This window comes from Onychostruthus taczanowskii, unplaced genomic scaffold (assembly GCF_017590055.1).
Source record: "Onychostruthus taczanowskii isolate IOZ18803 unplaced genomic scaffold, ASM1759005v1 scaffold93, whole genome shotgun sequence".
Lineage (NCBI taxonomy): Eukaryota > Metazoa > Chordata > Aves > Passeriformes > Passeridae > Onychostruthus > Onychostruthus taczanowskii.
Window position 1 is genome coordinate 357,237 of NW_024507324.1, and position 21,701 is coordinate 378,937.

General features: G+C 40.7%; 2 protein-coding genes across 7 annotated transcripts in view; one reads left to right on the top strand and one right to left on the bottom strand.

Annotated features, from left to right (window-relative positions):
• SMYD2 (SET and MYND domain containing 2) overlaps positions 1-10,126 on the top strand; it is a 28,679-nt gene extending 18,553 nt beyond the window's left edge. For all 5 annotated transcript variants that reach the window (XM_041426683.1, XM_041426684.1, XM_041426686.1 and 2 more), the window contains 6 exons: positions 1,336-1,438; positions 3,823-3,933; positions 5,713-5,833; positions 6,032-6,206; positions 7,594-7,702; positions 9,734-10,126. In XM_041426683.1, coding sequence (XP_041282617.1) covers positions 1,336-1,438; positions 3,823-3,933; positions 5,713-5,833; positions 6,032-6,206; positions 7,594-7,702; positions 9,734-9,814 — 700 coding nt within the window. In that variant the 3' untranslated portion in view covers positions 9,815-10,126. The remainder of the gene's footprint in view (positions 1-1,335; positions 1,439-3,822; positions 3,934-5,712; positions 5,834-6,031; positions 6,207-7,593; positions 7,703-9,733) is intronic.
• Positions 10,127-11,552: 1,426 nt separating this feature from the next.
• Positions 11,553-21,701, bottom strand: part of PTPN14 (protein tyrosine phosphatase non-receptor type 14) — a 110,847-nt gene continuing 100,698 nt past the window's right edge. For both annotated transcript variants that reach the window (XM_041426679.1, XM_041426680.1), the window contains exons 18-19: positions 21,216-21,379; positions 11,553-17,274 (exon numbers count right to left, since the gene is read on the bottom strand). In XM_041426679.1, coding sequence (XP_041282613.1) covers positions 17,146-17,274; positions 21,216-21,379 — 293 coding nt within the window. In that variant the 3' untranslated portion in view covers positions 11,553-17,145. The remainder of the gene's footprint in view (positions 17,275-21,215; positions 21,380-21,701) is intronic.

A 21,701-nucleotide genomic window follows, 5' to 3' on the forward strand; every position in this document is an offset into this window, starting at 1 on the left:
ATAATAAATCCCTTTCATAGCTTCTTTGAGCCTCCTTGTTATGACAGTGGGAAAAAATATTACGTACAAGTTTCTTAGCTTTACAAATAAATTGCAGATGTTAAGTGTTAACCTCAGTTCGTGAATGGGGGACTACAGATTTCTTTAGGGCCAAGAAACATTTGTTGCATTTTTAAATCTGTCCTTCCCATTTAATATTGTAGCAGAGGAGGGTATTTTCTGCCCCTGATCTTTGCACAGCCTGTATGAAGGTATTAGCGCTGAGGCTTAGTTTGACTTCCTGGTGAGGCTTGGATTACTTGTAGCTTATCTGTGTCAAAGTAACCTGAAACTTACGGATGCCCACTCAAAGCTGGATGTGATTTTGCCAAGTGCTGCAGACAAGCAGTAGTAGCTAGTCCTTGCTTCACAGATTATTCTTCTTCTCCAGGCAGGTCTGTCTGATGTTTATATCCCTGATCTACAGATTGGAAATTAATGCCTTGAAATGCCCAGGATTAGAGTTATTGTGGGAAGAGGATAGTATTAAACCAGGATGTTCTGGAAAAATGTCCAGCACCATCACTTTGTAAATGCTCAGGATACAAGACTCAGATCTTTCCTTATTAACAGTTATGCCTTTGAGCTAAAAATACTGAAGAGACAGATTGGAAGAGAAAGAATTAAACTTAAAAATTTTATCTTAGATAAGCAGTGAATTGCACTTTCTCCAAGCTTGGTAGTAAGGGGTTTACTTTTCTCTATCCATCCAGACTTTTGTCCAAGTCATGTACTTGTATAACAGACAGAGATCTCCTCCCTCCCACTTCAAACATGGAGGCAGTTTACATTTGAATAGAAGCCGGCTAGAATTTTAACACCCATCTCAACTTGCAATGCAGCAAATTTTTAACACCCATCTCAACTTGCAATGCAGCAAAGACTTTTGTTTTCCTGTATTTACTTGTTTCCTTTTAGGTTAAACATATTTTTCTTTCTCCTCTGAGGAAAATAGTCTGTCTATCACATTGATAGTAAAGCTGTATGAACATACCTGTCAGCTGTCCTGTAGCACTGTAAGAAGGGGAAAATAATAACTTGCCTAGTTCTGCAATAATAGGATTTAAAAATTGTAATGATTCATTAGCACAGCCATTCTCCATATCATTAGAATAAATAACAGTACAACAGATTTTCCCAAGGTTACCTTCATGTTAAGCCTCAGAATAAAAAGAGCTTAGAGAGACAGACTGACTCAATCTTTCAGACTTATTTATTTTGTGAAGTGGTGCTTAACTTTTTGCATGTTGCTTGTGGTGGTGGTTGGGGTAAACATTTACTTTTCTACTTTTACAGTGTTGCATTGATGAACCATAGCTGTTGCCCAAATGTGATTGTGACTTACAAGGGAACCTTGGCTGAAGTCAGAGCTGTTAGAGAGATTGAGCCTGGAGAGGAGGTAAGTGCAATGTTTGAAAGTGCTCTGTTCTCGTGCAGCCCGGCGGGATTCATTCTGCTTCTCAAGGATCATTTCAGTTAGATGGCAGTTTAAAAACAGGAAGGAAGGATCTCTTGTTTCTCAGAGAAATGCAAGATGGTGCTTTTGAAAAATTAGGGTGGCTCTGGAGGACTGAAGTTTTTTTTGGAGGCAGTACCCTGTTTTTTGCTAAAACATGGGATGGGCACCTGCAGCAGTCACTGGTATCTGCCAGCCCTTCTCTCAGTTTACCCATCTGTAAAATGAGGCTGAATTTACTGATGTTTGGCTGGTGCTTTAAAATTCCAAGATCAAAGCAAATTATTACTGCTATAATAGGTCCCACTATAATAGTAATGTGTTGAAATTGAAGCCAGAATAAACAAGGTAAATGGGTACAGATAAATCCCCTGACTTCTGTTTGGACAGAGCATCCACAAAACATGGGACTTGGTCATATCACCTCAGTGGCATTTGCTGAGAAATCACAGAAGAACAAATGTGTGGTTTTAGGTGGAGTGAAACTGGACAAAGAGGAATAAAAATCTGTGAAATTGAGTAAGGCTCTAGGTTTACTTTGAAACTTTCTCAGTCAAATAATGAATTTGGCAGGAAGTTTTAAACAGTAGAGCTGCACTTTACTTAAAAAAATAATAAAAAAAAAAAAAAAAAAAAAAAAAAAAAAAAGATGTTAAATAGCGCTGGGGAGTATGTACAAATACCTGTAGGGAATGTAGATACTGAACATCGTCTCTGGGGATGGAGTTTGCACAAAATTTCAATGGCTCATTTGTAAATGTTAATTTATTTAGGCAAAGTTAATGCTGATAAGGTCAGATTTGACTTTTGTAACATGTACTGTTTTCTGAGCTGTGTAATATCAGCCTGGAAGAAAGGTAGAGAGGATATTTTTGGGGTTTTTACCTGATCCCCCTTGTGAACAGAGTTTAGTTGCTGTAGTCAAGGGTGAATGACTCAGGTGAGCAACTTCTTTTGACACCATTTGCCAGTGATGATTTTTGTCTGTGATGTTGGCACTCACTGCAAATGCATTGTGGTAACCAACAGGACTGATTCTGGCTTCAGAATTTTGTTGTGGAATCCCAGACATTTTTAGCATTTTGGGGGGAAGTGTATCGTTAGAGGTAGATGATGTTGCTCGACATCTCCTTCAGGTTGAATTCTGCCTTAAAATTTGCATCAGCTCTCCAGGACCTCACAGGTTTTGCACATTTGCTTTTCTGACACTTCAGAATTTCCTAAATGTGAGCTGTGCCTGTGTGTGGTCACTGTGCAGTCTCCCAGCCTGTGTCTCCATCTTCAGGCTCCCTGTAGCCATTGCAGGGCAACATTTTAAAGGTTTTTTTTGCTGTGAATGTGGTTCCTGCATTCCATATACTTTAAAAATTTGGAAGGGAGGAGAGGAGTGTGAGGGAAAGTGTGAGATTACACACTCACACTTAAGAAGAAGGTGCGCTGTATGAAATTACATGTAATTTTACATTTGAAGAAAAGAGAAACTTTAAGTATAAAGACTGAGCAAAGAATTTCAAATAACTGTAAATGAGGAAATGGAGCTAAAGCTGTTCCTTGGTGTGTAGAATGATCAACTGCGCTGTGCATAGGACGTGTTTCTTGGGGGAGATCTCGTTTTAAAAGCACAGCATTAAAGCTAGTTGCAGGGGTTCTTTTCTGAAGACCATTGAAATAGAGGAAAACTTAAGAATAGTGTATATGAAGGGCCTTTAAAATGTTCAAAAGCAGGTTTTCTTTGCTTTAAAATATTGCTGCTGAAGTAAATCTGATATTCATTCTCCTTGAACTGGAGCACTGGGCCTCTCTTCTTTTCAGAGATCTAAAGGTCTTGTCCTAAGTTTCTAAAGCTGCCAGTGACTGCTGTTGCCCCAATTTTTGTGGGTTTTCAGTAAGAAAAATTTGAGATTCCAGCCTCTAAAAAACCAGGCCACTGTAATTTATCCTAGGCTGGATACCTGAAATCATTATTTTACTTCTGAAAAGGAAGCATCTCTTTGTAGTCTGACAGGAGCCTGAGATTTATGCTGTGATAGTTTCCTTATCCACACCTGAATCTTGCTGTCCTGGGTGCAAGCCAGGGTAATATTTGAGGGAAATTCCATAATGAATAAGAAAGGAACACTTTTCTGTCAGGTAGCATTCACAAGTGACAGCTCCTGATGCTGCCAAGGGCCTTGGAATGCGATGATGTGGCTGCAGGGGTCCACAAGCTGCATGAATATGTCGTTGTCATACTACATATATCAGAACAAGTTTAATAAATATGTTTAGTGATGCTGCTTCTTATTAACTGTTGGTTTGTTGGTTTTTGGTTTTTTTTTGCCATGTAGATTTTTAGCAGCTATATTGACCTGCTGTATCCCACAGAAGACAGAAATGACCGGTTAAGAGACTCCTATTTCTTTAGTTGTGATTGCAGGGAGTGCACTACAAAAGAAAAGGTAATGCAATTGGTGTGTAGTATACTTCTGACTGTCAAGGTACCTACCCATGTCCTTAGATGTAGTATCCTGTCTGGCTTAATTACATTTTTCAAAGTAGGATAATGGGGATGGGGGGTGGTGGTGGTTGTGTTTTTCTGTCTTTCTTTCCAGAATGCTTTCTGATACTCATTCTTTCCACTGTAATTGTGACACACCAGGAAATTTCCTGGCAGAGGCCTATTTAAAGCTGAACTACAAAGCAAAGATGAAAACATTGTTAAAAGTAGTTAATTATACTGTGTCTATGCTACCTGGCCAAATGAATTTAGTTCAGAACTTTTTTTCTTTTTTTCTTTCTATTTTTTTTTTTTTAATTTGATCCTTTCTACCAACTCCTAGCAAGTAAATCTTGCTTGGGGCATTTCTGGGATAGAGTGCTGCTGCATTTCCTGGGTGGGATATTTCAGCTAATTCTAGGGAGCATTGTATGGCATGTCTGGATGACTTGGAGATGCAGCAGAATCTGAGGAATGATCTTTTCTACAATAGCCTCATATTGGTCTGCTGAGGGACAGCGTGGTCCTGGATCACAGACTCTTGGGATGTGCACGCCAGAGTTATGTTCATTAAATGTGAACTGGTGCCCCTCAAAGAACAAAGGAAGATCCAGACAGTGTTCCTGACAACAAGGTGTTAGATGTTTTAAAGAAAAGCACTTCTTGCAGGAAAAGGGTACCCAAACCAAACAGATACTGGGACAGCTGTGCTTGTGCAATCATTTGGACCTCTTTCACTGAAGGTCCTACAAGAATTGAGCTCTGTGTAGCATTCCAGACAAGATGAGTGTGTCTGGCATAATCTAATCCTTAAATTCCAGATAATTTTTCCTCCCATTTTCACCAGGCTTCTGAAAATGACCAGACAACCATTTCCTTCCCCTACATGGTGTTATTTTTTCTAATTTTTTTTCCCAGATCGTACCCAGTATTGTTGCTTGAGGCCATTCTGTTGATACCATATCATTTGTGGTTTTCCCCACAGTTACCTTGATAATTTTGCTACTGAGTTTAATGACGCCAGGATTTCATCTGTGATTTTCAACAATGTGCTACTCTGGGAGTCACCTGTCACTCAGCCTCCTTCAGTTTTGGAAAGAGTCCCTGTAGCTCTGTCTGCTGGCAGATTAAATAATAAAAGAAAAAAATCTTGCAACAATGTGAAGCTTAAACAGCAAAAAATTGTCTTTAGATTGTGGCTGGCTCCTCATGAAATAGTATGTTAGACAGAGAGATAAGAGAAAGTGGAGCTGTCCAGCAGAAGTAACAAAATATATGGAAATGTGGTTCTGTCTATAGATCTGAAGGATCCTTTTCTGTATTTAAGAGTATGTCATTTTCCACAGAGTTGTCATTTAGTAGTCAGCCTGAGGTACTTGAGCTGGTATAGCCTTAAAACTAAGCCTAAATTTGTTTTAAACCCCAATCTTTTGGGAGCAGTGAAATTTCTTATGTAAAACCACTCGCAACAGAAAATTGAAAAGCTCTTCAATCTTTCAAAAGAAAGAGACTTCATGGAAGTAGAGAATGGCAGATGAACTGGAAGGCCAGAGGATCCTAGGATTTATAGCCAAGGCTTTAGAGAAAAATTGCAGGTGCACATTCTACCTTTGTTTTTTCATTCTTTGAAGAGCTTAAGTTCACATCTGTGTCTTTTTATTAGAGAAATTTTGTATAGCAGGTGCACTTTTATTTGTAGGCTTGGAACCTACCTTTGTAAGGTCCATTGTGTTTCCTTCAGGATAAAGAGAAACTGGAAATCTGCAAGCTGAATGATCCTCCGTCAGCAGAGACAGTAAAGGACATGATCAAATATGCCAGGAACGTGATTGAGGAATTCAGGCGAGCCAAACACTACAAATATATCCTTTGTCTTACCCTGACTCCACTGGTGTGCCCCCTAAAAATCTTGCCTGCTGGGCTTCAGAAGTACATGAAGGAGAAATACTATGACCAGTAGAAATTGAACTTATCTCTGTCCTCTTTGTGTCTGAAGGCATTATCAGCTAACTGTATAATGAGAGACCATCGAGTTATTGTGTTCCTTGACTTCTTCCTACCCCCTAGTGAATTACTGGAGATCTGTGAACTCAGCCTGGACAAGATGGGTGCAGTGTTTGAGGACAGTAATGTTTATATGTTACATATGATGTACCAGGCCATGGGTGTCTGTCTCTATGTGCAGGACTGGGAAGGTGCACTTTGTTATGGGCAAAAAATCATCAGACCCTACAGGTAAATATGAGAGACTATTCTTTTTTTTAATGCTCTAATTAATAATCTGAACAATTAAGACACATTTGTGCAGAGATCACTTCTCTCAGTATATATATTGTATAAACATTCTTCCCATGATACCACTACTCAAAAAGGAATATTTAAGTGCTGGGACAGGGTTTATTACTATCAGAATGTGGTCTGCAATATAGCAGGACTGACTTTGAAATCCTTGGTTTGGATTCTCAAAATAATTTTGTGCCACCTTAGGTGCTGTGCTAATTCTGCTTAGCTGGATAAATGCCAGTTTCTAAAATACTGTAATTATTTACTAAAGAAGGGCTTCGAACTTCACCTGCAGCCAGTATTTTGTACAAGGTAATGGAGACAAAGCCTGTGTTGCTGTCAGCCTCACGCAGTCTCCCAGCCCTCTCTATCTGCAGCAGCAGCACAGTGGGCACGGCTGCAGGAGAGCGGAGCCGTGACCCAGGGCTGGGGCCGAGCAGCAGAGGGAGCTGGAGCCGAGCTCAGCTCCTGCGCCCCAAGCTCCGAGTGCCCCGTGTCCCTGATCCTGCTGCTGTAGAGCTGGAGGCATGGGAGAATGCGCAGGCTGAAGCCCTGCGTGGGGCAGGGCAGCACACAGCCTCTGCAGGAGATATGAATACTGTTTCTGATCAAATTCTGGTTTTGCAGTGGTGAGCCCGTTGATGAGAGCCAGGCAGTTACGCTGGCTGTGTCTGGTCCTGCCGTGAATCTCCCAGATTCTCATCTTGAGACTTTCTTGCCAGCTGAGGGGAGCGCAAGAAAAGCTCTCCCTTTGGAACAGATGCCAACATAAAGTCACAGATCACTTGGCAGTGAGCAGTGATACAAAGAAGAAGCCAACATTCCCCCCCTGGGGGCTCAGTACTATTTATCTTCCCTGGGACTTGCCCAGCTTCTCTGGCGCTGAGCCTGGCATTCCAGGTCAGCTCTGCCCGCTCAGTGTGTGCGAGCACAGACTGCCATGTGTGCCCTGCGCACTGGAGAGGGCCCCTTGCTTTCCAGCCTGCCAACCATTGTGGAACACACAGAGCCACTGCTGCGTGTGCAGGGTGGCTCCAAAAACTCATAACAATTCAGGCTCTCTCTGTAGCTGGCTAGATTAAAACTAGTGGCAGAAAGTCATTGCCATCTGACAGCTGTTCAGAGGCATATGGTAGTTTCAGTCCAATTCCCAGCTGACAGGCGTTCCCATCCCAGACACAATTGGCACAAGATCTTGGCAGTCATGGCACAGGGGATGAGCGCTGAATGGGCAGGAGCACTGAGAGGCAACTTCTTGCCCCATGAGAGGGAGACAGAACTGGGAAAATGCTATAAACCTGCCAAAGTTGATGAAGCTGAATTTCTTTCTCTCTTGCAGTAAACATTATCCCTCCTACTCGCTGAATGTTGCCTCTATGTGGCTGAAATTAGGGAGACTGTACATGGCGCTGAAGAACAGGACGGCTGGAGTTAAAGCCCTGAAGAGGGTATTTATTGCCTGGTTTCTCCATTAATAACACCAGTTCAGCCGTGGGGTCGTTGAAACACTGGGTGCTTCTCTGTCAGTGATCCTGGCATAGTAGGAAATGCACCATGTGTTAATATATTTGGTCACGGGACTTTTGGCTCAGATTTGGTTTTTCTAGAGATGGAGGATAGGTCTGCTCTTGGGTACCTTTTCACAGTGGGCTCATACTGCAGCAGCTGGAGTGAGAATTACGCTTAAACATTTGCTCTGAGTTCTTCACTGAGCTAGAGCTGCACTAGTGTAAATGAAGCAGAACCCTAGCTTACCCTATCTTTGCTGGGTAAGGACAGGAAAACTGCTTGGCTCTTATAAAAGGCACATAGTGTTTCATTGAAGTCTGTGATTTCTATATCCAACTTTAACTAGGCATGCTTTTGATGGTTATTTGTTCTGGAACCAATTGATTTTTACATAGCTGAAGGAAATTCAATGCATCTGGTAATGCTGAAATTGGCAAATATAGCATTTTGGTTTCATGTTTTTCTTCACCCCTTTTTATTAGTCTGTGCCTTATTCTTTAGTTTTTTTATCCTGCTATTTTTTATTAGTCTATTTTATGTTTCTTGACTATTTTCCCCTGTTGTTGTTGGACAGCAATTTATTTTAGTTTCTTAAGCATCAGTGACTACTGTAGCATATAATGACTCGGTGTGGAATGTCACAATGTATTTATTTCTTCTTGCTTTTTAGATGCTGGCAAGTTTTAGCCAGTGAATAACAACACCAAACAACCATGGTGAAAAATATAGAAGCATATATTCTTCTATATATAGAAGAAAAATATTCTTATATATATAGAAGAATATATGCTCTAAAATTTTACTGTTACCAAGTTTGAAATTAGCATAGGTTTTCCTTCACTGTAGTGTTAAACCCTGGAGTAGAAATGGGAATTGTGCCAGTAGGAGCATGGAATGGCGGGTAGGGAACTGTGAGGTAAATTTGTTGGCATAGTTATTTTCCTAACACAAACATTTTCTAATGACTCACTTCCAAAAGCTGTCTACAGGAACTGCCCAAAGTTATCCCAGCCTCTGATGTTTGGGATTTAATGGAAAAGCAAACCCATTGTTCTCTGTCAGTTTGTGAGCAGCTCATACAGAAGGTTCTGCTTTCTTTTTTGGGCAGGAGGAGGGGTGGAGTCATTTCTTGCTGCTGAGGTGGAACCAAAAGCCTTGCTGTACTGACTTAACAAATACAAGAGCATAAAAGTTTCCCAAGGATGAAATGACCAATGCTCAGAGGGCCAGGATACTGCAATTCCTTGCTCTGTCTTAGCTCTCGGTTTTTAACCATTCTCAGACTGAACTTTCTTCTCAGTTCTGTGTAGTGTTACCTTTTGTTACTTCTTTTCTCAGTGGAAATCTTGCCGTGGCACACACTCCAGGGCAGGAAAGGTGCCAGTCAGGGGTTTGGCTGCCTGCAACATTCCGTCTCAGGCCTGGAGCAGGCTGCAGGTGAAACACCAGGGAGCTGGGCACAGCAGCGTCTCTCCAAATTTCACTTCTGCCTAAGAAGTTGCTTCCTTCCTAAAGCATTGGCAGCCCCTGGAAGGAGCAGAGTGTTTATAGACTCAAGTTTGAAATGCCTCAGCATTACTCCGGCACTAGGCCTGCATGTCTGTGACAGCTCAAGGATAAATTGGTAGGAGCAGGGCTTGCTCTGATACTGGCTAAGTCCTCTGCTGGAATATTACCCCACCGCACTTGCAGTTTTCTGTCCTGGAGCTGGTTGCATTCAAAGTAGTTTTGTCAGGAATATAATTTTGAAAGGTGCTTTGGGCTCCTTTAAGATCAAAGATGTATTCTCTGAATATAAAACCTTTATTACTTAGTTTTGAATTTCATTTTATTTCCTACTGGGTTTATGACTACAAGGGGACAAAAAGTAGCTAGAGGTGTCAGACTGCTTCAAACCTCTAAAGAGAGTATTTATAGCCTGGTGTTATATATGAATCAATTGTGTGAATATTTTTTTTTTCTTTTCATAGGCAATTGCTATCATGGAAGTAGCACATGGGAAAGATCATCCATACATTTCAGAGATCAAAAAGGAATTAGAGGACCACTGAGCCTTTGAATCTATGCAATTCTTCAAACCTTTATTTAAAAAGCCTTGTTATGGAAACCTTCAAGAGCGCTTTGAAAAGCGGTAGAGTATGAACACAGTTCTGTCCTATAATTGGAATGACAAACACACGTAGGCCTAGCTTCCACACATCTACAATTGCCTTTTTTTTTTTTAAGGAAGCATCCATGGTTTCTTAAAGGTTATGCCTTTTGATGGCTCATGTGCAGAAATGGCCATCTTTTTCTTTAGGGGTGTTGGTGTGGATCTTATTTGTGTAAAGTAAATAAAGTGGTCTTGGCCCCTCTTGATTCCACTTGTACACTTAAGTGAATGGAATAGTTTTGTGATATGTACTTTTGCCCAAATAGTTTTGCTTAATCTGAAAAATTAGCAAAATCCCTACTTTTTCTGTTGTGGTTTGGTACCTGTCTCCTTTTTGCTTGCATCATTTTTATTTGAAGTGGCTTAACTGAGAGAGAGGGGAAATGGGGTGATGAATTATGTACATTTTACAGCAATGCTACCGATGTTCCCTCAACCAGTTAATCTGCAGGTCCATCACTGCTCGTGGCAGATGAGGATTCATCACAGCAAAGACCTAGAGCTCAATTTGTCTTGTACAGAAAATACTGACACCTATGTCAGAGCTTGAAGGCTTGCACAAGACATGAACTATGCAACTTCTGGCTTTTTAGACTCCTTTACAAGTTAAAGTGAGTTATTGCAGAGGAGAGCTCATATTTCCTTACAGCCATACCTTCACCTCCAGTGGATTACAACTATTGTAAATAATATGTTATCAGTTATTTTTAAGAGATGGACAGGAACACTTTCTGAGGAAAAAGTCCAGGACTTAGCTTTCTCTACCCATACACAAAACAAGAGGATTTTTTTCCCCCTCCATTTAGGTCACTGGCAAGAGTGTGCTTTTTAAGGATGGGGAAAAAAAGAGTGCAGCTATAAACTTCTAGCATCAAAATTGAAATATGGTGCACAGTAAAATTACCTGCCTCTTTACTGTTTTCACAGTTTACAAAGTATGATGAGAAAAAACACATCACTCTTAAGAACTTCATTGTATTTTCTTTCTTGCAAGCACTGCTCTGAAAGTAAAACTGCTAGAACAAGGGTTTGTCAGCTCATTTTGCTGAAATCTTTCATTGCTCTCCAGCCAGTAGTTGTTGCTGGAGTACATAAAACTGCACCAGATCTACAGTTCCAGAAAGCCAAAGCCATTTAACTACAGCCAAGCCTTGGAAGAGGGCACTAGCTGACTGTTTTTATCCTAACATTGTCTTGTCAAATAAACTCTTGTCCTGGGAAATAATACCTTTACTTCAGCAAGTCTGTCCAGAGACCACACCACACTTCAACACCAAAGAATTGGATTAGCTGAACATGAGGCACCAGTGGGAGCCTTGCCCCTGTGAAACTTGGATTACTATTTACTATAGAGGGTTATTCAGAGCTCACTGTGGCCCTGGCTGTGCCTATCAGTTTAACATGGGAAACTAACTCAAGCAGTGTAGGTGCAAATACAAAACCGTTAAGCTGATATAGAAAAGAACACAAACATTATTTTCCTTGAAAAAAAATGGTTTATTGTATACTGTGAATATAAGGGACAGCCTTACCAAAAAAAACTTAGTGACTGAAGACATTCTCACATTTGCAAAAGCATGTAAGAAACTATTTACACAAAGGCAGTGAAAGGGGTAAAAAAAAGTTATTGCAGTCAATTAATGATGATAGAACTTTTTATTATAAAAAGAGAAAGAAAAGAAACAGTGCAAAAATACTGTCAAAAGTAATCAGTTCTATACACAAGATAAAACTGACAAGCATAAGCTTATGTACTGATATGAATAATACATTAGAATATAAAATAGCATGCATAGATTTTTTTTTAAAGGCTTTCAATAGCATAGAATAATTCTGCCATTCAGCCCTAACAGGAGGGGTTGGGGGCAGGAAGGGCACATAACTGATGTCTCATTTTTCTACAAAATGTGTACATACAATGAGTTGGTTAGATTCACATCACTGTTTTGTGCTAAACTGTCAGGTACAGAATTACAGAACAAATAAAACCGGAGGCATCACAATACTGTAGTAAAACAGGACAGTAGAATCCAGTGACAGAAAACTTAAACATGTTATCTCATTTACCACATTCCACACAATAACATATGGGAATATTACAGTCATCTGCATGTGTAAACTTTTTCCTTTGTAAAATAACCAAAGAAATGTACTTTACTAGTGAGGAAAATATATTATCCATATGGAGCAACCTCAACAGGACAAACATCCTATTACCAATGTTTCTGGCACTACAAATTTGCTTTCTTTTAAAGACCAAGCAGAAGCAAGAAAATACTTTTATTTAACATACACAAAAAGGAAGTTCTTATACATTACATCTATAAGTTATGGAACTCACCAGCACAGGAAATTGTGAAGGCCAGAGGAATAAATGGCTTCTAAAGAGAAGGTAATGTGATTCATGGAAGATGGATCCATCAGGAGGTACTACATACAGTGAGCAGGATACAGCTTTGGCCTCAGGAAGCCCCTAAAGGACTGGCTGCCCCGTGCACCAGAGGGGCTGAGCACCCTTTTCTAGACACATCACTTGTTCTTCCTCAGCCACTGTCTAAGTCAGGAGACATGGAAACAGTTTGTGGGAAGCATTCCTCTTTCTGCCTCCCTGCCTAATCAAGGAACACTACCCCTGAGATACCTGGAACTGACTGTCCAACCACTGAGAATCAGTGGCAGTCCTTCCCTTGCTGTTAAATAGTGCTGGAATTCTCCAGTGGAAGCTCCTATTTTCAGTGATTTCCAGTTCACTCTCTGAAGGCAAAGTCCTGTTGTTAAAGCATGTGGGAAACTCTCAGTGAGGGTGCACAGAAAGAACAGGCAACAAAACTTCAAAGAAATGCCAGCCAAAAAACAACTGAGAGAAACCAATGGAACTGTAATCTAAGATTACTCCAAAAACACTGACTAAATTTAATTAATTTAAATATTTATATAAACACTGCTATTTTTTGACCTGTGCACTGTTTTGTTTCATAATCTAACAATAGTTTATTTATGGTTAACACCTCCATCTTGTTTTGCCCCACAGCCATCTGTTCCCTTCCTCAAATCCCCAGTCCCTGGAAGCAGCTGCATGTATAATGTCCTTCTCTCTAAAAACTTAGATGGCATCTATAGCGCCCTTAGCACCAGATCCTACAAGAAAACCACTCCAGAAGGCTAAGAGTGAGCTGGGGACAATTACTTTTTGGGTTCTGGCCTTGCAGCCTTTCTCTTACTGGCATCAAAACCTACCCCAAACTTGATATGCCTTGAAGTATACATCAGCATCTTTATATTCATTTTGTAGAATGGTGGTCAAAGGCTGTTTTCATACAGTCCTTCCTCTCATGGCCAGCTCAGGAATTTGCTCCTGCAATGCCATGCAGGCCTTTATTACCTGCAGTGGCTGCCACCGTAGCATTTTTTCATCCAATAAGACAAGCAGCAAAATTTAACTCAGACCTCCCTCAGTGATGCATGAGAGCTGCTAGAGCAGAGATCAGCCTCATGATTCCATTTTCTGAGCACACAGACCACAAACTGTTAGCGAGGCTGACAACAGCTAATTCAGTCATCATCTCCTCCCAGGAGACCAGTGGGAAGTCAGCTGCTGGTAATGCAGCATTGGCAGTTAGCTCTGCTGAATTTTCCCTACAGATTTCTGTGCTATATCCAAGCACAAGATTGCCCATCAGCATTTCTTTTAGAGTTGCTTGTGGACTACACATAGCAGGTATTGGATCAAAAAATAATGTCCTGGCTGACAATGACAAGCACCATTGAAGCACTTAGATTGGAAAAGAATGAGTAAGTGTGTGTTGTGCCATTTGCATTTCTGTTTGTTTACAACAAAGTAATTTTAAAACCCCCAGCTTTTGAAATCATGCAAATATTTAACAATATTTGTAGCTGAGGCAGCTGATTTAAATAAATAGTACAGAAATGTACTTCAATATACTTCAAGGACTTTGCTGGCAATAGGCTGAGTAAGCTTTCAGAGATGTGTCTTTTGCCAGCTAAAATTGGTTTAGGGAACTTCTGATAAGGCTGAGCATTTAGGATCCCTGTATGCCTATACAGGAAAATGTTTGTGGGAACAAGCTTCATCTTTCCTCACGTAGTCAAGGACAAGAGGTGCCTAAACAAGCCTTTGTAGGACCTGAAACAAGTAGGACCTGAGCAGCTGATGTCCACCATCCTCCAGTGTGACTGATGGAGGACAGAAACAGGATCCCCACAGCACTGAGCAGTATCACAGCTCAGCTGTCATCTCTCCCATCCCTGCTTGAACAATGGGAAGCATGAAATGCTCCGACCATAACTTCAACCAAAAAGCTGATGCCAGCACCTCAGTACTACAGTTGGTAAGAGTTTAAATTAAAAAGGCAAAGGTTGTTAAATATAGATGAAGAGTGTACTAAAAGAAGAACAGACACAACAGATGCCCAAGCCAGACTTACTCATCTGCTGCAAGTTCTCTCTTGGAAAGCATCAGGGAGTGTAGGCTGAACATGCCAGACTGCAAGGTGGGTGCCCCAGAAGAAGACTGCTTGTGTCAAAATTCTGTTCATTGATGAATCATTGTGAGATTTTCAATCCAGACTTTACTCCAAATGGATGAAACTGGTCTCAAACTACTGTTATGCTTTGATGTTAAAAAACATGTAACATAACAAACTGCCAAACAAGAAACTCCAAACTGCCCTTTTCTCCTCAAGGGTTCTGCTGTTTAGAAGTCTGTGGGACAGAAACTAAACAGCACTGTTGCTTTAAGGCCCACCTTAAAGCAACAGTGACTAAGAAAATTGGATGCAAAATGCATTTTCCTGTCACTCCCTAAAGGTTAGGAAATACTGCCAAAGCAATTTTGGCCTGATAAAACTACAACAGGTTCAAAGTGAGAAGGTTCATTTTTTCCCTTACAAAACTGTACCACATTTCAACCATAAAACATCAGCATGCTGAGGGCTGCTTGTAAGCTGGGGTAGAAAAGAACCTCTGAAGACATGCACCAGCCCAATTCACTTATGATATTAACAGATCTAGTCAAGATAAAATCTAGCAGGGAAAAAAACATTGAAGTCAGATGAAAGGAAAAGTTTAAAATTACCATTCTTTGACAATGAAAAGGAAAAAGTGACTCACATTGGCCTCTATCTACCATACCAGCCACATTAAGAGTTAATTGGAAATGACTGCTTACCACATGGCCACTTATTTGGCTCATTAATAGACACTGACTTAATTTGGAAAGGATTTTTAGTGCCTTTTTCTAATTAATGTTTTTCTAAGACACCTATGATGCATCTTTGCATAAAAAAAATTTGCTTAATTTTCTTCCCTTCAAACACAGCTCTGCACACTCTCTTATGCAATAACTTTCTTGTGCTCACTGTAGCAGCAGAAATACACATTGCAGCCAAGAGCAGCTGAATCATAAGACATAGGAACAGATTCTTTTCCCTCCTGATTTTCTACTTCTCACATCCAAGTGGAGCAATGGGACTTGACAGCTCTGAGTTCAAACTTAATTCATCATTAGGAAATTATTCAAAAAGTTACAACGAGATAACCAATTTAATACACTTTGCTTCAAGGTTTATTCCTTGGCTTTTTTCCCAGATATAAAGCATCTCTCTGCAATTATCATGCAGATGCTGCTGAAAAGACTTTAAATTGTTGCTGCTAATTTAACAAGAGATATGTTGGCACTGGCAGAAAAAATTAGAGGAAAACTGAAGTTGACTGAAAGCCCAACTGATCTCTATAAAGAACATGGTCAAGGTATTACAGCAAAATAATTCCTCTCCATTTGTTGGTGGTTACAAGTCTTCACCAGAGACTTTGTCATCATGTTAGGCCTGTATTGCAGAGCACCAAATCAACACAGTGCAGTTTTAAACACATTCAAGAAACATTCTGGTACAGAACCTTAGCTTAAGCTCCCCACTAATTTTAGTCCTTTTAGTGCTGAAATGAAGAGTGCTTGTAGGCTTAGGCCTTTGTGACCAGGGTTTGGAGGTGGGGATGCAACAGAAAAGCAACAGTAGGATTAAAATATTAGAAGTATCTGGGGAAGGGATACCAAGAAAGGTGATTTCACCACAACAAAGTAACTGCATTGCATCACGTGCCCTGAGAGCTGTGAAACCTTCACCCTTGAGAATTATGAAACTGGATGTGTGTCCCTGGACAAGCCTATCCAAGTTTAAACTCAGCAGTGTGGTGACCGGGGCTGAGTCCAGAGACCTCTAAGGCACCTCTCTAGCCTGATTCTTTCTCTAATCATCCAACATTAGTTCACACATGAAGACTAAGGCAACTGGGGATGCCTAATTAGATTCCTTGTCTACAGAGGGTGAGCCCCAAGGCAATGAGGTGTAATTTGTGAGAATTTCAGTGTAATTTGTGAGAAGGTGCTTGATTTGGCTTTTTTTCCCAGATACATTTGGATGAAAATCCTCCACTGTTAAACTCTCAGACCACCAGAGTTATTGGAAAGACTCATTCCCTGACTTCAGCCTGCTGTAGGTCACTGCACTTCATCCGACATTGCTTCTTATGAATCCCTTCAAATGGTTGCACACAGCAGCAAAAGGCCTCCTTAAAAAGATACAATATTGATTCTTTTCAAGGACTAGTCTAAAACCATAATTCTTGTGGAATTTGAACAGTTTAGCACCCAAAACTCTCTGTCCTCACAATGTCCTGTGCTTGAGCCCTCTGTAACATGCCCGGCTGCACGTGCAGAAGCTCAGGTCTCCATGCTGTGCACCCTCAGCTTCCACTCACACAGAGCTGTAGCTGACATCTAGCAGGTCTTGTTTTTACCAGATGCCAAATACTGGGTTCAGAAGGTACTTACGTGAAAAAAGCCCACTGCCAAATAACTGTAGGTTTCAGAAGCTGTGTAGCAAAATAAAAGTCAGCAAACTACCTTTACAAAGGATTGCTTTCCTTACAGACATGTTACAATGCAGACCAGTCATGTCAAATGCGGTTCACTTTGAAGGTCACTCTAAGTTTTATGAGTTATGAAAGTAATTCAAAAGTCATTCCAAGAAAAATAAATTATATCTTGTATAAAATAATCCATGGGAGACTAGTAAAGAACCATCATTCCTTACTTTCAAGACAACTTTAAAAAGTGCAATATATGCACACAGTGTTGTCAAGGCAGTTCCTCTTGTTCATCAGTAAGATTCAATCAGATCCTCAATGCTGGGTCTGGGATGTTTGAAAAGATTAAATAAGTCTCGAGTTTTGCAGGAATTGTATGAGCACTTGGTAGACAAATTTGTACTGGGCTATGGTCTGGATCATAAACACTCTCTGCTCCCGCAGGTGTCTCAGCATCACAGGAACGTCCATTTTCTGTAAAGAAAAGGGAAAAAAAAGCAGAAGGATGTGTATTCATTAAATCAAACAATCATGGTCTCAAATATCAGTTATCTGACACAGGGAACTATACTATAGTTATAGAAGACAAAGTTTCTGTGGACAAAATTAAATGTGCAGGCAAAGATACAGATCCTTTCACTGAAGGGGAAGGGAACTCATTGCCATCAAAAGATCCAGAAACTCCAACATCTGATCTGCCACAGCCAAGTGTATGTTAGCAAATAATACTCCAGGAGAAACAGGTCCATAAAGTGAAACAAGGACTCAATATCCACAATATGTGTTTTGCAGACTGCAGGCCAGCATCAGTTTGTTGCCACCTACTGAATATCCACTGGGACATATTAGAGGTTCTCCAAGAAGGCATCTTCCAGCTCAGTTTCACCCAAAAGAAACTCACTTGTGTGCACTGAAAATGCTCTGCAGCAGGAAGTAAAGTCCAGTAAGTAGGCACAGATAAGGAAATTCACCAGGAAGGTACAGCACTAACCCCATCAAGCAGGCACAGGAAGCCTGAACTCAAAACCAAATGAGTTCTGTGAAACAGAGGCCCATGAGCTGAAGCATCAGAAATCACTGCACATTTCATTAGGATGCTATCATCAGATTTCTGGCATTTAGGAAGCCAAAAACCTATGATGCTGTTGTGTTTTATCTGTTACAACAGGTACATGAGGAGCTACTGAGAAGTTGTTGAGCCATGAAGCTCAGCCTGCCAGGCTCAAATTCAAGCAGTGTGTAATGTGAGCCAAACTGAGGAACACAAACCTTCTATGGCAGCAATAAATGCGAGCACTAAGATACACACTGGTTTTGGAGAAGTTCTTAAGCAGTTCAAGATACAAAACTGAAGAACAGCGACTCTATCAAGCAACATAAACTGCACTTTGTAATGCCTGCTTGCAGAAACACCAAGAGGAACTTAGCAAGTCTTTTGACTGAGGTGGCTGCTAACCCTTGGAGCCCCAACTGAGCATGGAATCTGCTTCCAGGCACATCTGAAGTTTCCTGGAAAGTTTAAAATAAAAGTCACGCTGCATATCCATTTCTGTCCATATATATAAAACTCAGAATCTCCATTCCATGTAAACAAGTATTAACTCATAGGCTATCACTTTCTGAAAACAAGGCCAAATATTCTGTCACATACTCCAACAAGCTGTTATAAAAGGACATCTCTAGAGTCAGCGAGTGTAAATATTTGAGATGAGTAATGTTATATTATTATCAAACAGGTGCAAAGAAAAATGGAAGCTCCTTCTAGTTAACTTGGCTAACTTGGAGAAGGCCTCCCTGTGGACTCAGATGATTACGAAATGGTCCTTTCTGAGCAGAGTCACGTGGACCCTGATCTCCTCTAAACAACTATAACAAAAATGCAGGCCATCCTTGACCTGCACATAATGTTCCTCTCTCAGCTTTTTCATTAGCTTTTAGTGGGCACATAGTGATCCATGCCCCTCCTCAAAACGGAGACGGCTTTGCCTTATCTCAGAAATGGAAGAAAACTCCATCCTGCCTATTCAGTGTCGCTATTTATAGCCAGCTTAGTATTTGATTCCAGGTAAGGAGAATCCCTAAATTCACCTTCATTATGATGTACATGACACAAAAAAAAAAAATTAAAAATAAAAATATACACACACACACACATGCTTTGCTAAGCTAGGACTTGCAACCAGAACAAACAAAAATGCTACATATTTCTGCCTCCCAAACAAAAGATCTCCCATGTGAAAGATCTCAGATGCAATCATGAGTTAATGTCTCAGTGCCAAGTCTGGACTAAAAGTTGATAGAGCAGGTTCTCAATTACTTTCTGGTACTATGTGTCTACAGCAGTAAGGATGTAATGACGTGACATTTACTGGCCATGCAGCAGTTACTGAAACTCTATCCCTGCAATGAGATACAGCTTTAGACTCAACCAGCCATTGCCCAGAAGCCACAGTGACTGAAGCTGCATAGAATTTGATGAAACATGGCTTTTTTACCTGAACCTGAAACCTCAGGCTTAAGAGTTCTGGTTTTTGTTCCAGCACTGCTGCAGGCTTTCCAAAATGCTCTTTATAAAAATTTTCAAACTCCCTCATGGTTTTTCTTCACTGCTAAAATGTTAATGCATTTACTTGCTAGGACACTTCTGTGAAAACCAGTTCCTAAGACTAAAACATTATAAGTGATAAGTAATTTTATTTCAGGAAAAAAACCCCAACGCATTCTAGTACAAAATAAACAAATTAAAAGGAAGCTCTCTGGGCAGAATCAGTCACAAACTGAAAACATACTGTCCAGATTTTTAACCTTTTTTTAAAATTAGTTTTTTACAAACTAAAAACATTAAATTGGTACAATCTAGAGAAACAAGGCCCTTAATGAAAATTGTATTTATTGTTAATGATGATTTTCAATATTAATCAAGACAAAAGAATGCTTTAATTAAGGGACATCAGAGAAATCCCTTATTACTGAGCACTACCATCAGGTCCTAGTGAAGTTGATGAAAGCTCATATGAATGATGTCAAGGCTCACCCCCATGCTTAGATGTTGAGGTGCCAAGCTACTCGTTGCCCAAGGGGTGACTTCTGTAAACCACAGACTGACTTCTGTAAACAGAGGTGGCCAGACCCTGTTGCACAACCCTTAGAGTTTGCTTCTGTGAACATACAGAGGGTGCTATGAAGCTACACTGATGCTCACAAGCAATTCAGGATGGCTCTTTTAACTCTCTAGTTTTCCTCTGGAGAGGAAAGCAGAAATTTCATGGCTGCTATGTGAACAACAGAGGCAGTCACTTCCATGTGTCAGTGCATAAGGAAAGTCAAGCAGGGTTCAGAGTTGGAGCCATTGCCCCACACTGGAGCAGCTACTGAGCAGCAGTCAGCAGGGAGGCTGCTGGATTCCCAAAGCACATCCCTGTGGGTCCTTTCTGGGCCAGGATACCTCTTCTTTTCCCTTTCTCCCCCACAAATAAAGCAAAAGAACAAAGTGTCACCTGTGACAAATGTCTACAGGACAGCTTCACCTTCAGTGAAGCCCAAGCAGAGTTGGAGATTTGCCCTAGCTGATCTGAGCCCAGGATCTGTAGGGGTCTTGTAACTCCAGAATGATGAGTTGCCGGAGTCTTCAGTCTTCCCTGAACTCACCCAGTGGCTGATTATTGGAAGGGGCAGATGATATAATGTCTGCTTGCCACTCTTACTGCATTCCTATCTCTACAAGCAGCTTTGGTCTTTGAGCATTTTCTTTGGCAAGAGAAACCCCCGGTTTCCACAGCTGTCATGCGAACTGTGTGGCACATTGTTAGTCAAGATGTGATGTTCCTCCTAGACAGTTTCCCAGTGAGAGATGAAAATTGTTACCCATGGTTGCTCTACTGGGACACTTTTTCGTAATTCCAGACTGTGTTACTCATAACGCTGGCTGCAAACCCTAAAGCCCTATTCCCCACAGGAATACATAAACATACTTATTCTTAAAACACAGTTAAGTTTCATTTCAGGTGAGATTACAAGAGAGAGGAAGGAGCCCAAGGAGAGAATTTAGAGAGCAGAAAGCTTCAATTAAAAGAGCAAGGATATTATCCTCCAGCCTCTCTCAGGTAGTGCTTGTAAACACACTGTCTCTAGACTTTTAATTAGACACAGGTATGGATTAGACAAAATTCTTAAAAGAGGGAAGAAAGCCCTAACTTTGAATATATTAAAATAATTCTAATAAAAAATAATAACTGTGCACAAAACTACAGCAAGTAACCTGCCATGGGGAATCTTTGACCATCACATTTAAGGTCCTTGTCTTGCTCACAGAGATAACATAAAGAAAACACTTCAATGCCTTTTCATTCCAACCTCAGAAATGTAGCCAGTTAGCCAAGGGATAAGCTCAGGGTTTGAAAAGGAAGCTGACTTACTTCATTATGCTCCAAGCAGCCAATCATGAGCTCCGTTAGGATCACAACCCCAGTCCTCCCCACCCCTGCGCTGCAGTGCACCACGATGGGAGGGTTGCAGGTGTTGCTGCTGTCCAGCACGCTGTTGGTGTGCCGACGCACCGACTGGATCTCCTCCAAGTAAGCTGCAAGAGGAAAAAGCAGGCAAGGTTGCAAACATCTACATGTCTAAATGTAAAAATTAGGAGGGGAGGGGGAAAGAGTGTGGAAAAGTTTTTCACTGTCAAAGTGGCAATAACTTAGATTTTTTACAACATAATAATCTTGGCCAGGGTGCACTGAACAGCACTGCATCCAGCAAGTACCAGCTGGGTGTCAATTATTACTTGGGGGTCTGCTCCTTTAAATTAAATAGTTCTTTTAAAAAATAAGCTCAGTTTTCCCCCTTGCAAATCTCCAGGTCCCCTAAGCAGACGATTTGAGACATTATTTACAGCAATTCCTGCT